This window comes from Chiloscyllium plagiosum, unplaced genomic scaffold (assembly GCF_037043375.1).
Source record: "Chiloscyllium plagiosum isolate Xiang-an unplaced genomic scaffold, Cpla_swu_hap1 HiC_scaffold_20, whole genome shotgun sequence".
NCBI classification, from domain to species: domain Eukaryota; kingdom Metazoa; phylum Chordata; class Chondrichthyes; order Orectolobiformes; family Hemiscylliidae; genus Chiloscyllium; species Chiloscyllium plagiosum.
Window position 1 is genome coordinate 10851486 of NW_028270158.1, and position 14580 is coordinate 10866065.

At 40.2% G+C, this 14580-nt stretch overlaps 1 protein-coding gene across 3 annotated transcripts in view; it reads left to right on the forward strand.

The window, feature by feature from the left end:
- Positions 1–7786, forward strand: part of LOC122560857 (ubinuclein-1-like) — a 77626-nt gene extending 69840 nt beyond the window's left edge. For all 3 annotated transcript variants that reach the window (XM_043712029.2, XM_043712030.2, XM_043712028.2), the window contains 2 exons: positions 4491–4580; positions 5766–7786. In XM_043712029.2, the coding sequence (XP_043567964.2) occupies positions 4491–4580; positions 5766–5818 (143 nt within the window). In that variant the 3' untranslated portion in view covers positions 5819–7786. The remainder of the gene's footprint in view (positions 1–4490; positions 4581–5765) is intronic.
- Positions 7787–14580: the final 6794 nt, after the last annotated feature.

The window sequence follows — 14580 nt, forward strand, 5'->3', positions numbered from 1 at the left end:
GCGTAAGGTCCACCCACCGTGCTGTTAGGAAGTTCCACTTCTGATCCAGCAACAGTGAAGGAGTGACAATATAGTTCTGTATGAGGATGGTGCATGAGGGGAACTTGCAGATGTTGGTGTTCCTGTATATTTACTGTCTTTAAGGAGAAAGTGAGGTCTGCAGATGCTGGAGATCAGAGCTGAAAATGTGTTGCTGGAACAGCGCAGCAGGTCAGGCAGCATCCAGGGAACAGGAGAATCGACGTTTCGGGCATAAGCCCTTCTTCAGGATTCCTGAAGAAGGGCTTATGCCCGAAACGTCGATTCTCCTGTTCCCTGGATGCTGCCTGACCTGCTGTGCTGTTCCAGCAACACATTTTCAGCTCTGTATATTTACTGTCCTTGTTCTTCAAGGTTTTAGACATGGTAGGCTGAAAGTACTAGCAAGGAGTTCCTACAGTGCCCTTTACGCACTGCTGCCACCTTCTGCTCATAGTAAAAGGAATGAATCTGGCGAATGGGGTAACTATCACACAGGCTACTTTGTCCTGATGGACTGTTCAGTTGGAGCCATTGCTTTCAATCCTAGATGCATTTTTACAGATAGCAGTAACTGGTTCATAGTTGACTTTTTTTTCACTTTTTAGAAAAAGGCATTCAGTCTTGTACTGAAAATACAAGTAGAGCTTGTTGGAACAAGTTCACTGTTTTCAAATGTGTGACACTCCTGCCTTTCAGGGCCATAGAATATTTCATCATTATCAGTGACCGATGATGAGCATCAAATAGTTATGAATGAATGACTTGTTGTCACACACATCTAGAGAGAGAGACAATAAAAAGTGGTCAGTCACCACATTCCGGTGCCATTTTGAGGTACAAAAGAGTGAAAAGACAGTACTTCAATAGAATTCATCTTCATCAGCCTCGGTCCCCAAAATGATTCCAGATCTCTACTCTGTGCCTGCCACAACTAGGAGTCCCTGCTGTACTATCGCTGCAGCTGACGCCTTGCCACTAATTCCAGGAGTCCCCACTCCGGTCACTGCCATACTGCTCCAGCTTCCCAATGTCAGGAAGGTGAAGGAAAGATGCAAAATAGGAAGAAACAAAAAGGAACAGGGAAAGAAAAGAATGCAGATGGGCATATTGTGCCAGTTACAGGTTTTAGCTCGTTTTAATTTTTTGTCTCAATATAGCTTTGAACATGAATATTTTGTAGTTTTAAATCATACTGAATAAAAAACTAATTCATTCATAAACTGTCCTTAGTTATAGTATTAAATACAGTGAAAGTTATGGAGTAGTAAAACAATCTGAAAAATAAATCTTGACTAAATAAAGAAATATAGTCGACCATAAGACATAGGAGCAGAAGAAGGTCATTTGACCCATTGAGCCTGTTCCATCATTTAGTGAGCTCATGGTTGATCTGATAATCCTCAACTCCACTTTCCTTCCTTATTCCCTAATCCCTTGTTCCCCCTTATTAAAACTTTGTCTCTCTTGGCCTTGAATATACTAAACAACCAAGCCTGTATACCCCTTTACAGAAAAGAATCGATAGATTCACTACCCTCTGAGGGAAGAAATTCCTCTTCAAAAAGGTGACCCTTTTCAGATTGTACCCTCTGGTTCTAGGCTCTCCCACAAGAGGAAAGTCTCTCTGTATCTAACCTGTCAAGCCCCCATTGAATCTTGTATGTTTAGCTGCTAAATTGAACTCTATTGATCCCAGTATTTGTTGTTATTGAAGGAGTGAGCTTCTTACTTGTTATTGATCAAAAGGAAATTGTAAGTGCTTGTAGATTTTTGGCAGATTAGAGGACCTACTGAAACTCTTCAGAAGAATCCCTCTATGCCCAGGATCAACCTAGTAAGCATTTTCTGAGCTGTCTCCAATGCCAGTGTGTCATCTTTTCATAATGGAATTTTTTAAAAATTCATAATATTCTGTGTGGTCTAACCAGTATCTTGCATAGTTTTAGCAAGACCTCTTTATTTTTATATTCCATTCCTTTTGGAGTGAAAGCCACCATCAGTTGCCTTCCCTCTCATCTGTTGAACTTGTGTGCTAGCATTTTGTGATTCATGCATGAGAACTAACAGCAGCTTTCTGTAGTCTTCCTCCATTTAAATAATCAGTTCCTCTCTTCCTACCAAAATGCACAACTTCTCATTATAGTCCATCAGCTAAGCTTTTTTGCCCACTCACTGAATCTGTCTTTATTCCTTGTAAACTGTCATCTTTGCCAATTACCTTGCCACCTGTTTTTGTATCAAAAACACTTTCCTTCATCTAAATCACTTCTGTAAATAATTGTGGCCCCATCATTGATCTCTCTTGTGTTCCACTAGTTACAAGTTATCATTTTGAAAATTAGTTCCCTCGTCTCCCTCTGTGTTCTATCAGTTAGCCAATTTCCATCCATTCCCATTTTCTATTTCCAACACACTGTGGTTTTGTGTAGCCACATGTGCAATACCTTATCGAATGCCTTTTGGTAATCCACATGTATTACATCTATTGGTTATCCTTTATCTATCCTACCTATGACATTGTTTGAATTATTTATCAGGCTGCTATCCCCTTCATGAAGCCATGCTGACTCTGCTGGGTTATATTATGCACTTCTAAATGGTCTGCAGTTGCATCTTTATAACAGGCTCTAATTTTTTCCCCAATGACAGATATTTAGCTAACTAGCCTATCTAATGTCTCCATTTCTCTTTGAAAAGAGTGTTGCATTGGAATATCTTATGAAGTTTTCCAAAATCTAAAGATTCTTGGATCATGGCTTAAAATCTAGTGCTACAGTAAAAGGTTTCCTCTGATAAATGAGTTTAAATTCATGACTTCAATTTTAAACTTTCCTGTAACTTTTCATAATAGTACATCGCTCCAGCACTTGGCTTTTTAAAAACATTTTTACAAGCAGAGGAGATATTTCATTGTTGTCTATAGTGTTCTCAACAAGTAGTTTCATTATTGATGAATACACCATTTCTACATATTTCCAAAAGAACTTACAGTTAGAATAGTTACTTGCATTACCTCAGAATTCCAAATTCATGTTTTATTTTGCATTTGTTGTAAATATCTGTTCATTTGGTTGGCATTTACAAACATTAAATCCTCACTTATGACTAGCTGACTGTGTTGACGAATGCCGAACAAACATTCTAATAAATATCAAGTGATTGCTGGAAATTATAAACATTTATTCCCTCAACGCTACCAAGTAGAGGTAATAGAGCACACTGTATACTTGATACAATTCAGCAATTTGTCAAGTCATTTTCAACAGCACCTTTCTAGTCCATGACTTCTACCTCAAAGGAATGCTTGTGTGGAACGATATCTGCAAGTTTTCCTCCGAGCCCCCCACCATTCCTCACTGTTGCAGTGTCAATATCCTCACTTTCTAACTGCACTGTTGGTGAACCTGCAGCATGTGACTGCAGTAGTTCAAGAAAGCAGCTCACTGAACGCCACCTCAGTGGTGGATATGCAGCAAATGCTGCCTTAGCCAGCGGTAACCACTGTAGATAAAGTCACCTGTCTTTTTACTTATAGTATTGGTAAGGGAATTCCATGAACTTAGATCCAGGGTTTCTTCAGGCGGAACAGATCTCTGAAAATTAATAAAAAGTAAAAGTAATTGTGTGAGTAGATGTGATAATCTTGAAGATTATGTTAATCTGTGCAGTTGTGTTACCCTGAGCAAAAAGTAACTGCCTTATCAGATGTGGCAAATAAATGCTTTATCATGAAGTTGCTGTGTGTGGGGAGCTAAGAAGCTGAAATTGAATTAATTTACGTATTGCTCAATGTATTGAATGTTAACTGTGGCTCATTTGGAAGCACACTCGCCTCAAGTCAGAAGATTCTGGGTTCAAGTGCCACTCCAGAGAATTGACCACAACAATTTAGACTGGCATTTCAGTGCCAATTGAGGGCACACTCTACTGTTTCTTGGTTGTCATTTCTTGTGGTGTGGAAATGACATCACCAACCCAAAGAAACCCAAACATTTAAATAGAAAGCAGGAATTTTCAGCATTGCTTCGCCTGAGGTCCACTGAAGATGTTACCTAGAAAGGTAATGAAACGTCTGGAAATGAACCTTTCAGCTTAGTGAGCAAACCTACATCCAAAACTTGTTGAACCATTTGTTGTGGAAATGCAGTGGAGAACAATTGAGGAATAGTTTTAAATTATCATTGGGTGGTTTGTTTAATGATTGATGGGTTGGTCGTCCTTTTAAAGTTTCCCACTGTTTTTGTCTCTCAGCTGTCCCTTTGGCATTTAAACAGCCATTGATACGCTGTGCAATACTAATGGCATTTTCCAGCAAATGCCTTTCCCATCTTAAAAATCGGCGATTGTATTAATTGTTGCAGACAGTTGTACTGAAATAACTAAACACTGATTTGCATGCTGTCATGTTCAAACCTGTGGCTTTCCACTCTCACCAATCAGCTCTTTGTTTCTCTTTCTCCATCCTCTAGGTATTTTTGCTGGCTTACACACAACCCCTCACCATGCTGTGCAGCTTCCACATGCAGTTTTACCTACCCACATACAGCAGTCTCTTCAAGGTAATACAGCATGTCACTTGTATCTCTTCACATCTGCATAACCCATTAGGATACTAGATACATTTGTCATGCCTCACTTTTATTTTAGTGAAGGTAAATTTGTGTAAATTTTTGCCACTTTTGCCTTTTATTCTTATATTATTTTCTTAATTCTACCCACAATCTGAATCTGGATGTTATGTGGCAAGGTGCAGGAAATTTTAAGGGACAAAATCTGGTTATTGAGTGATTGTAATTACAATTTTAGTTTGTTTTGTGTTTTCTGGTATAGTTTGTAATTTTGTCTTCCCTTGAATTTTGATTTGGAGATGCTGGTATTGGACTGGGGTGTACAACGTTAAAAATCACACAATTTAAATAGAATGCTTGAATTGAATCACTGAGTGACAAAATGAGGTAGTTTTAGAGGAACCCATCTCCCAAGCTATAACGATGCAAGAAATAACTTTCAAGACTTGCAGATCTAATGAAGGTTGTTGTCCCAGACTTCATGTTAATTAATCTGCTCATTTTAGAGTTACATCATCTACAGCATTCACTCTTCAAACAAAACATGCATATACATATGTGCACATCAGTCCATATAGCTGATTAGGAAAGCATTATGTGGTTTGCAGAATGTGAGTAGTTTCTATAAAAACTAGGAATTGTAATTAACGCTGCCAGTAAAAGTTGCTAAGCTCAGTTCTTGTTCTCATCTGTGAGAGCAACACCAATACTTGTACAGTGCCAACTCAAATAGGCATTCTAAAATCTTGAAATTTACCTCGGTTTGAATAAAATTTCTACAAAATCGATCCTTTCCCCAACAATTAAATGCATCTAAGAATGAACACCTCACTTCTGTGCTTGCTGTAAGATTGTTCGTGATGAGCTTGAGTTTTCTAGGTCTGTCTTCAACCAAACCACAACACACACTGTACTGCCTATTCATTAGAGTTCTAGAAAAGATGACTGGTACAACATATCTTACAGAAGTGGGGGTGCTTCTGAAATTTAGTTTAGATATTAGAAGAAGCTGTATTTGTTCAGGTTGCTTAAGACCAAATTCAGTTGGAACAACACATCTTTCAGCATCTGTATAAGGCCCAAATCCTCTCTGAACTTTTTGTTTCTGTCTGTGTAGGATATCTTTAATATTGATCAAAACTGATTTTTTCCCCCCCACCTTTCCTCCAAATACAGATGGCAACAAAATCCACGGGGAAGCTTCCAGCATGCAGCGCAAAATGCAGTGAGTTCTGTCACAAAGCACAGTCAAAGCAAGCTAATGCTGTGGTGGTGTTGCAGCAAGATCAGAGGGAACAGCCAAGCTGCTGGAGCTGCTGGGCTGAATGACCAACCTTGCAGTTGCTGTTGTTTACGGATTAATTGCACCCTTTTACTCCTGGGGGACAAGGACACTGGTTAAAACCTGCTGCGTACCTTTGAGACTGACAAATGTGAAGGGCTTGCTTCAGTGGCAAGAGTGCCAGGATGGCCAGGATAGCTTGGAGGGCTTCAAGTTGGTCTTCTGTCTGCTTAGATTCAGAGTATACTGAAAAGTATCTTCCACTGAATGCCTATGCAAGAACACTTTTAATATTGACATGGTAGGTGGTGGTCATTAGAGCAAACTTTTATGCAGTGCATTCCAGAAATTTAAGGCAGCTAGAGTGTTTAGGTTTGTTTTCATATTCTGTTCTATCCATTAACAAATAATCCTGTGTTCAGAAATGGGCTTAATTAAAGCTTTTGCATTTTCTTCCGACAACAACTTGGAATGTGTACAGACGCAGCAGCATTATCTCAGACACAGACACAGGCAGGTGGTGGTGGGGATGGGCTTGTCTCTCTGACGCATGTTTTGTGGAGGTGGGGTGAATTCAAACAGATTCAGGATAAGCAGATAGAAATTATTTAGCTCTATTTGACACAGCCAAACTCTACTGGAGTTTTCTGTTTTTAAAAGATGTTCAAGTTCCAGTTAGTGTAGAGTTCTTCAGAGCACTATGCATTGGATGAATTAAAAAGAAAAAAAATTAAGTTAAATTGCTATTTATTGCCTGTAATGGCGAATTATTTTCAAGGAAGATTTATACAGTGTAGTGTTCTGCTTCGCTGGTGCACTGTGAACAGGACCACAATTCCTGTGACACTGTTGTGACTTTACTGTGCTAATAGGAAAGATATGTATCTAGTGCAAGAGAATGTGGAATATAAAAAAAATCAGAACTGTGATGAGTTAATAAGTGATTCAAGGGAAAAGACTAATATCAAAGAATTTGCTTTGGGTATCAATATTAACCATCTCAGTTGCAACTTGGTAGCAACTAGTACTGATCAACTTGGTCTGGTGTCCAGCAGTAAACAGAAAGAAAGCCATTAATCTCAGTCATGTACTCTTACAGCTCCTTGAGTTATTGTGAACCCAGGAACAAAGGTGCACTCATGACCTTTGGGTTTGGCCCCTGACAAGTATCATTTAGCTGTTTGTAATGATAACTATATGCAGTATTGTAAAAGATACTGATAGTAAGAGTAATACAATTGCAGTGCCTTTCCTTGTAGTAGAGAAGATGGAAAGTACGTGCTGAGATTTCATGTATTCTTGATCCCTGTACGACACTAACCTTACTATTTATATTTTTTAAAAAAAAAAGGAAAATAAACTACAGGATTTGGGAAGTGACTTTTTTTTAAAAGGAGAATTCACCTATGGTTCATAATTTGGCACAATCTCGTTGATTAATGAGAACCATGGCGGCAGAGAAGCCAAAGATTTTTTCATGCAAGATGAAGTAAGCTTGTGGAACATGGTCACGGGCAGATGGTTTGAAAGATTTTTTTTGACATTTTTCACAAGATTTTTAAGCAAAATGACATTTCATTTCTGGAGTGCTCCAGTCATATTTGATACTAGAGTGACTCACAGGCATAATAAATGTTCTACAGAAACTCAGGACTTGAAAATTGCTGGATCTGATTTTGTGTTAATGAAGTTTAGCTCTACTTGAAATTGTATAATCATTCTCAAACTCTGTAAATTGTGATGTGCTAGTAAGTTCAATTTGTTTTAATTAAAATAGACATTATTTTGAATGATGGTGCTTCATTGTATATTGTTTTATTTGAGACTTGTGTATGTATTTGCTGCAGGACAAGGAGTTGGTTGTTTCTGTTGCACACAAATGTCAATAAACTAGAAAATTTTGGACAAAACTGGAGTCAATGCTTTTATCATTTTTCTGGAGAATACTTCTCGTTTGCATTAAGAGCTTTAATATGTTTGCACCAGTCATTCTTTCAACAATGTGTTTATCATCTCTGGTGCTTTTCTTTTTTTAAAAAAAAAATACCAATTTTGTTGTAACTTTTTTGTCTGTTTTTGCCAGAGTTATTGGAAATAATCTGGATTATACAATCCAAACCTGATGATTGAGTGGTAAATGAACTTTGACAAATTAGTTAGTTAAAAATAATTACTAGATCATGCAGAACGCCTGGATTAACTTTGAACAGAGGAACAGGAGTAGGTCACTCAGCTCTTTGAGCTTGTACCACCATTCAGTGAGATCATTGGCTGGTCTGTGACCAACAGCGGGGTGGTAATGGCCAAATGGTATTATTGCTAGATTATTAACACCAAAATCCAGATAATGTTCTGGGGACCTGAGTATAAATCCAGCTATGGCAGATGGTGGAGTTTGAATTCATTAAATACCTGGAATTAAGATTTGAATGATGACCATGAATCCATTGCTGATTTTTGGAAAAACCCATCTGGAGTCATAGAGATGTACAGCACGGAAACAGACCCTTCGGTCCAACCCGTCCATGCCGACCAGATATCCCAACCCAATCTAGTCCCAGTTGCCAGCACCTGGTCGATATCTCTCCAAACCCTTCCTATTCATATACCTATCCAGATGCTTTTAAATGGTGCAATTGTACCAGCCTCCACCACTTCCTCTGGCCGCTCAATCCATACACATACCACCCTCTGTGTGAAAAAGTTTGCCCCTTAGGTCTCTTTTATGTTTTTCCCCTCTCACCCTAAACCTATGCTCTCTAGTTCTCAACTCCCCAACCCTGGGGAAAAGACTTTGTCTATTTATCCAATCCATGCTCCTCATGATTTTGTAAACCTCTATAAGGTCACCCCTCAGCCTCCGACACTCCAGGGAAAACAGCCCCAGCCTATTCAACCTCTCCCTATAGCTCAAATCCTCCAAACCTGGCAACATCCTTGTAAATCTTTTCTGAATCCTTTCAAGTTTCACAACATCCTTCTGGATGGGATATGAATAGGAAGGGTTTGGAGAGATATCGACCAGGTGCTGGCAACTGGGACTAGATTGGGTTGGGATATCTGGTCGGCATGGACGGGTTGGACCGAAGGGTCTGTTTCCGTGCTGTACATCTCTATGACTCCAGATGGGTTTTTCCAAAAATCAGCAATGGATTCGTGGTAGGAAGGAGACCAGAATTGCACGTAATATGCCAATTGTGGCCTAACCAATGTCCTGTACAACTGCAACATGACCTCCCAACTCCTGTACTCAATACTCTGACCAATAAAGGAAAGCATACCAAATGCCGCCTTCACTATCCTATCTACCTGTGACTCCACTTTCAAGGAGCTATGAACCTGCACTCCAAGGTCTCTTTGTTCAGCAACATTCCCTAGGACCTTACCGTTAGTGTATAAGTCCTGCTACGATTTGCTTTCCCAAAATGCAGCACTTTGCATTTATCTGAATTAAACTCCATCTGCCACTACTTAGCCCATTGGTCCATCTGATCAAGATCCCATTGTAATCTGAGGTAACCTTCTTCGCTGTCCACTACACCTCCAATTTTTGTGTCATCTGTAAACTTCTACCTCTTATGCTCACATCCAAATCATTCATATAAATGATGAAAAGTCGAGGACCCAGCACCGATCCTTGTGGCACTCCACTGGTCACAGGCCTCCAGTCTGAAAAACAACCCTCCACCACCACCCCTCTGTCTTCTACCTTTTGAGCCACTTCTGTATCCCCATATTCCGTGAGATCTAACCTTGCTCAGCAGTCTCCCATGGGGAACCTTGTCGAATGTCTTACTGAAGTCTATATAGATCACATCCACCACTCTGTCCTCATCAATCCTCTTGATTGCATTTTTTGAAGAAGTAACCAAGTTCATGAGACATGATTTCCCACGCACAAAGCCATGTTGACTATACCTAATTAGTCCTTTCCAAAGGTGTTTTGGGACCATTGCTGTTTGTCATTTTTATAAATGACCTGGAGGAGGGGCTAGAAGGTTGGGTGAGCAAGTTTGCGGATGATACGAAAGTCAGTGGAGTTGTTGACAGTGAGGAAGGATGTGGCAGGTTACAGTGGGATATAGATAAGCTGCAGAGCTGGGCAGAAAGGTGGCAAATGGAGTTCAATGTAGCTAAGTGTGAGGTGATTCACTTTGGTAAGAGTAACAAAAAGATGGGGTACTGGGTTAATGGTCGGATACTTGGTAGTGTGGATGAGCAGAGGGATCTTGGTGTCCATGTACACAGATCTCTGAAAGTTGTCACCCAGGTAAATAGTGTGGTGAAGAAGGCATATGGCATACTGGCTTTTATTGGTAGAGGAATTGAGATCCGGAGTCCTGAGGTCATGTTGCAGTTGTATAAGACTCTGGTGCGGCCGCATCTGGAGTATTGTGTGCAGTTTTGGTCGCCACACTATAGGAAGGATATGGAAGCACTGGAACGGGTGCAGAGGAGGTTTACCAGGATGTTGCCTGGTATGGTAGGAAGATCGTATGAGGAAAGGCTGAGGCACTTGGGGCTGTATTCATTGGAGAAAAGAAGGTTTAGGGGTGACTTGATAGAGGTGTACAAGATGATTAGGAGTTTAGATAGGGTTGACCGTGAGAACCTTTTTCCACGTATGGAGTCAGCTATTACGAGGGGGCATAACTTTAAATTAAGGGGTGGTAGGTATAGGACTGAAGTTAGGGGTAGATTCTTTACTCAGCGAGTCATGAGTTCATGGAATGCCCTGCCAGGAGCAGTGGTGGACTCTCCCTCTTTATGGGCATTTAAGCGTGCATTGGATAGGCATATGGAGGATAGTGGGCTAGTGTAGGTTAGGTGAGCTTGGATCGGTGCAACATCGAGGGCCAAAGGTCCTGTACTGCACTGTATTTTTCTATGTAAATACATGTACATCCTGTCCCTCGGGATTCCTTCCAACAACTTGCCCACCACTGAGGTCAGGCTCACCGGTCTATAGTTCCCTGGCTTGTCCTTACCACCTTTCTTAAACAGTGGCACCACGTTAGCCAACCTCCAGTCTTCCAGCACCTCACCTGTGACTATTGATTAAAGAAATATCTCAGTAAGAGGCCCAGCAATCACTTCCCTAGCTTCCCACAGAGTTCTAGGGTACACCTGATCAGGTCCTGGGGATTTATTCACTTTTATGCGTTTCAAGACATCCAGAACTTCCTCCTCTGTAATAAGGACATTATGCAAGATGTCACCATCTATTTCCCTACAGTCTATATCTTCCATGTCCTTTTCCACAGTAAATACTGATGCAAAATACTCATTTAGTATCTCTCCTATTTTCTGTGGCTCCACACAAAGGCCGTCTTGCTGATCTTTGAGGGGCCCTATTCTCTCCCTAGTTATCCTTTTGTCCTTAATGTATTTGTAAAAACCCTTTGGATTCTCCTTAACTCTATTTGCCAAAACTATCTCACGTCCTCTTTTTGCCCTCCTGATTTCCCTCTTAAGTATACTCCTACTGCTTTCATACTCTTCTAAGGATCCACTCAATCTATCCGTCTATACCTGACATATGCTTCCTCTTTTTTTCTTAACCAAACCATAAATTTCTTTAGTTTTCCAGCATTCCCTACACCTACCAGCCTTTCCTTTCACCTTAGCAGAAATATGCTTTCTTTGGATTCTCGTCTCATTTCTGAAGGCTTCCCATTCTCCAGCCGTCCCTTTACCTGCGAACATCTGCGCCCAATCAGCTTTTGAAAGTTCTTGCCTAATACTGTCAAAATTGGCCTTTCTCTAATTTAGAACTTCAACTTTTAGATCTGGTCTATCCTTTTCCATCACTGTTTTAAAACTAGTAGAATTATGGTCGCTGGCTCCAAAGTGCTCCCCCACTGACACCTCAGTCACCTGCCCTGCCTTATTTCCCAAGAGTAGGTCAAGTTTTACACCTTCTCTAGTAGGTACATCCACATACTGAATCAGAAAATTTTCTTGTTCACACTTAACAAATTCCTCTCCATCTAACCCCTTAACACTATGGCAGTCCCAGTCTATGTTTGGATAGTTAAAATCCCCTACCATAACCACCCTATTGTTCTTACAGATAACTGAGATCTTACAAATTTGTTTCTCAATTTCCTGCTGACTATTAGGAGGTCTATGGAACAATCCCAATAAAGTGATACTCCCTTTATTTCTCAGTTCCACCCAAATAACGTCCCTGGATATATTTCTGGGAATACTTCCCTCAGTACAGCTGTAATGCCAACCCTTATCAATAATGCCACTCTCCCACCCCTCTTTCCTCCCTTTCTATCCTTCCTGTATCATTTGTATCCTGGAACATTAAGCTGCCAGTCCTGTCCATCCCTGCTATGATATCAGTCTCATGTTCCTAACCATGCTCTGAGTTCGTCTGCTTTCCCTGTTAGGCCCCTTGCATCGAAATAAATGCAGTTTAATTTATCAGTGCTGTCTTGTTCACTGCCTGACCTGACTGTTTGACTCGCTTCTGTTCTCAACTGTACCAGTCTCAGATCGATCTCTTTCCTCACCATCTCCCAGGGTCCCACCCCCCACCTTACTAGTTTAAATCTTCCTCAGCAGCTCTGACAAATTTCCCTGCCAGTATATTAGTCCCCTTCCAATTTAGGTGCAATCTGTCCTTGTGCAGTTCTGCCCCCAGAAGAGATTCCAATGATCCAAAAATGTGAATCCTTCTCCCACACACCAGCTCCTCAGCCATGCATTCATCGGCTCTATCCTCCTATTCCTGCCTTCACTAGCTCAAAGCACCGGGAGTAATCCAGATATTACTACTCTTGAGGACCTCCTTTTTAAATTTGTGCCTAACTCTGTGATCTCCCTTCAGAGTCTCAATCTTTTCCCTTCCTATGTCGTTGGTTCCAATGTGTACAATGACCTTCTGTTGGCCCTTCTTCCCCTTGAGAACATTTTGCACCCTCTCTGAGGCATCTTTGATCCTGGCACCAGGGAAGCAACACACCATTCTGATTTTTCGCTGCTGGCCACAGAAACGTCTGTTTGTACCTCGGACTAGAGAGTCCCCTAACACAATTTATCTCTTGGAACACAATGTACCCCTCATTGCTTTAGAGCCAGGATCAATACCAGAAACTTGGCTGTTCATGCTGAGAATGCATCACCCCCTACATTTTCCAATACAGCATACTTGTTTGAAATGAGGTTAGCCACAGAAGACTCCTGCACTAACTACTGACCTCTCTTACCTTTCCTGGAATTAATCCATCTATGTGACTGAATCTGTGATTTTTCCCCCTTCCTATAACTGCCATCCATCACATCCCCTTGCTGTTGTAAATTCTTCATTTCCTCTAACTGTCTCTCCAACCGATCCACTCTATCTGATAGGATTTGCAACCATTGGCATTTATTGCAGATATAATCCTCGGTAACCTGTAAACTCTCCCTAAACTCCCACATCTGACAAGAAGAGCATATCACTCTACTAAAGGCCATTTTTGCTTCTTTCGATCTACAGACCCAGAAAATAGCACCGTCTTATTCCTTTACAAAACACTGCTCCAGGTTAAATTAATACTTCTGGCTTATATTTTAAGTTTAATCAAGAGACATATCTCAATAAAACTTATAATCAAAAAAGAACCTGCTCTACTCACTACTGCAGACTTACTGTAAGGCTACATTTAAATATCCACTTATCCATTTCTGTGCTGTGACCTTTCCCAAACAGGTTCCTCCAAGATTAGTTGAGAATTTCACAGTTTGTTAATTTTCACAGACGCACTCTGATGTCTAGCGATACATAAATTCAATAGCAAAGGCAGTAACTGTGCAGATACACTCTGGTGTCAGTTTCTCTCTCTCTCTCTCTCTCTTTCTCTTCTACAATGACCTCACCTTTGTCTGTTTCTCTCCCTTTTAAAATACTGCTGTTTTGACTTTTTTTTCCTAAGGTCCCAACCCTGGAATTGGAGGAAATCACCTCCAACACCTAAAATACCACACAAAAAAAAGGAGCAGCTATTACAGCCAGAAATCATTAATATCCTTTATTGAAGGAAACTGCCATCTTTATCTGATCTGGCCTCCATGTGACTCCAGACCACAGCAATGTGGATGACTCTAAACTGCCCTCTGGGCAAATAGGGATGGGCCTAATAACAAATGTGGCAATAAATACCTTGTTATTTACCCTTTCTTACCCCAACCTTTCATACCTTTGGGTAACAAAAATCTATCCATTTTAGTTTATGGATTAACAATTGATCTTGTATCAATTGTTATTTACCAAGATGGTCCAAATTTTCAATTGTAAAAGTCTTTGCAGATAAATGAATTTCTTAGTTTTGCATTAGAATCATCTGGTATTGGTTTTAAGACTGTCCCCAGTCTAGATTCTGCAATCAGTAGGAAAGCTACAGTTGAACTTCCACTCATTTGTTTTGTTCCCCTTAATATCTTGAAAGCTTGGAATTAATCACCTTTTAATCTTCTGAATTCCAAGCAATACAGCCCGATTAGTATAATTGTTCTTTGCTTTAGCGAACTCCGACAGTTACTCTGAAGTTCAAGTAGAAGTTTGGTTTGCACTTTACTTGGAATGTGATAATATGAAGGGATAAAGCATTTATTTGCATAGAAATTCGCCCAAAATGTAAGGAGTTGCAAAGTTTGAAATTTAAATTTAGTGGAGACTGTTTTGAATTATCCAAATATAAATAATTTCTAACAAAC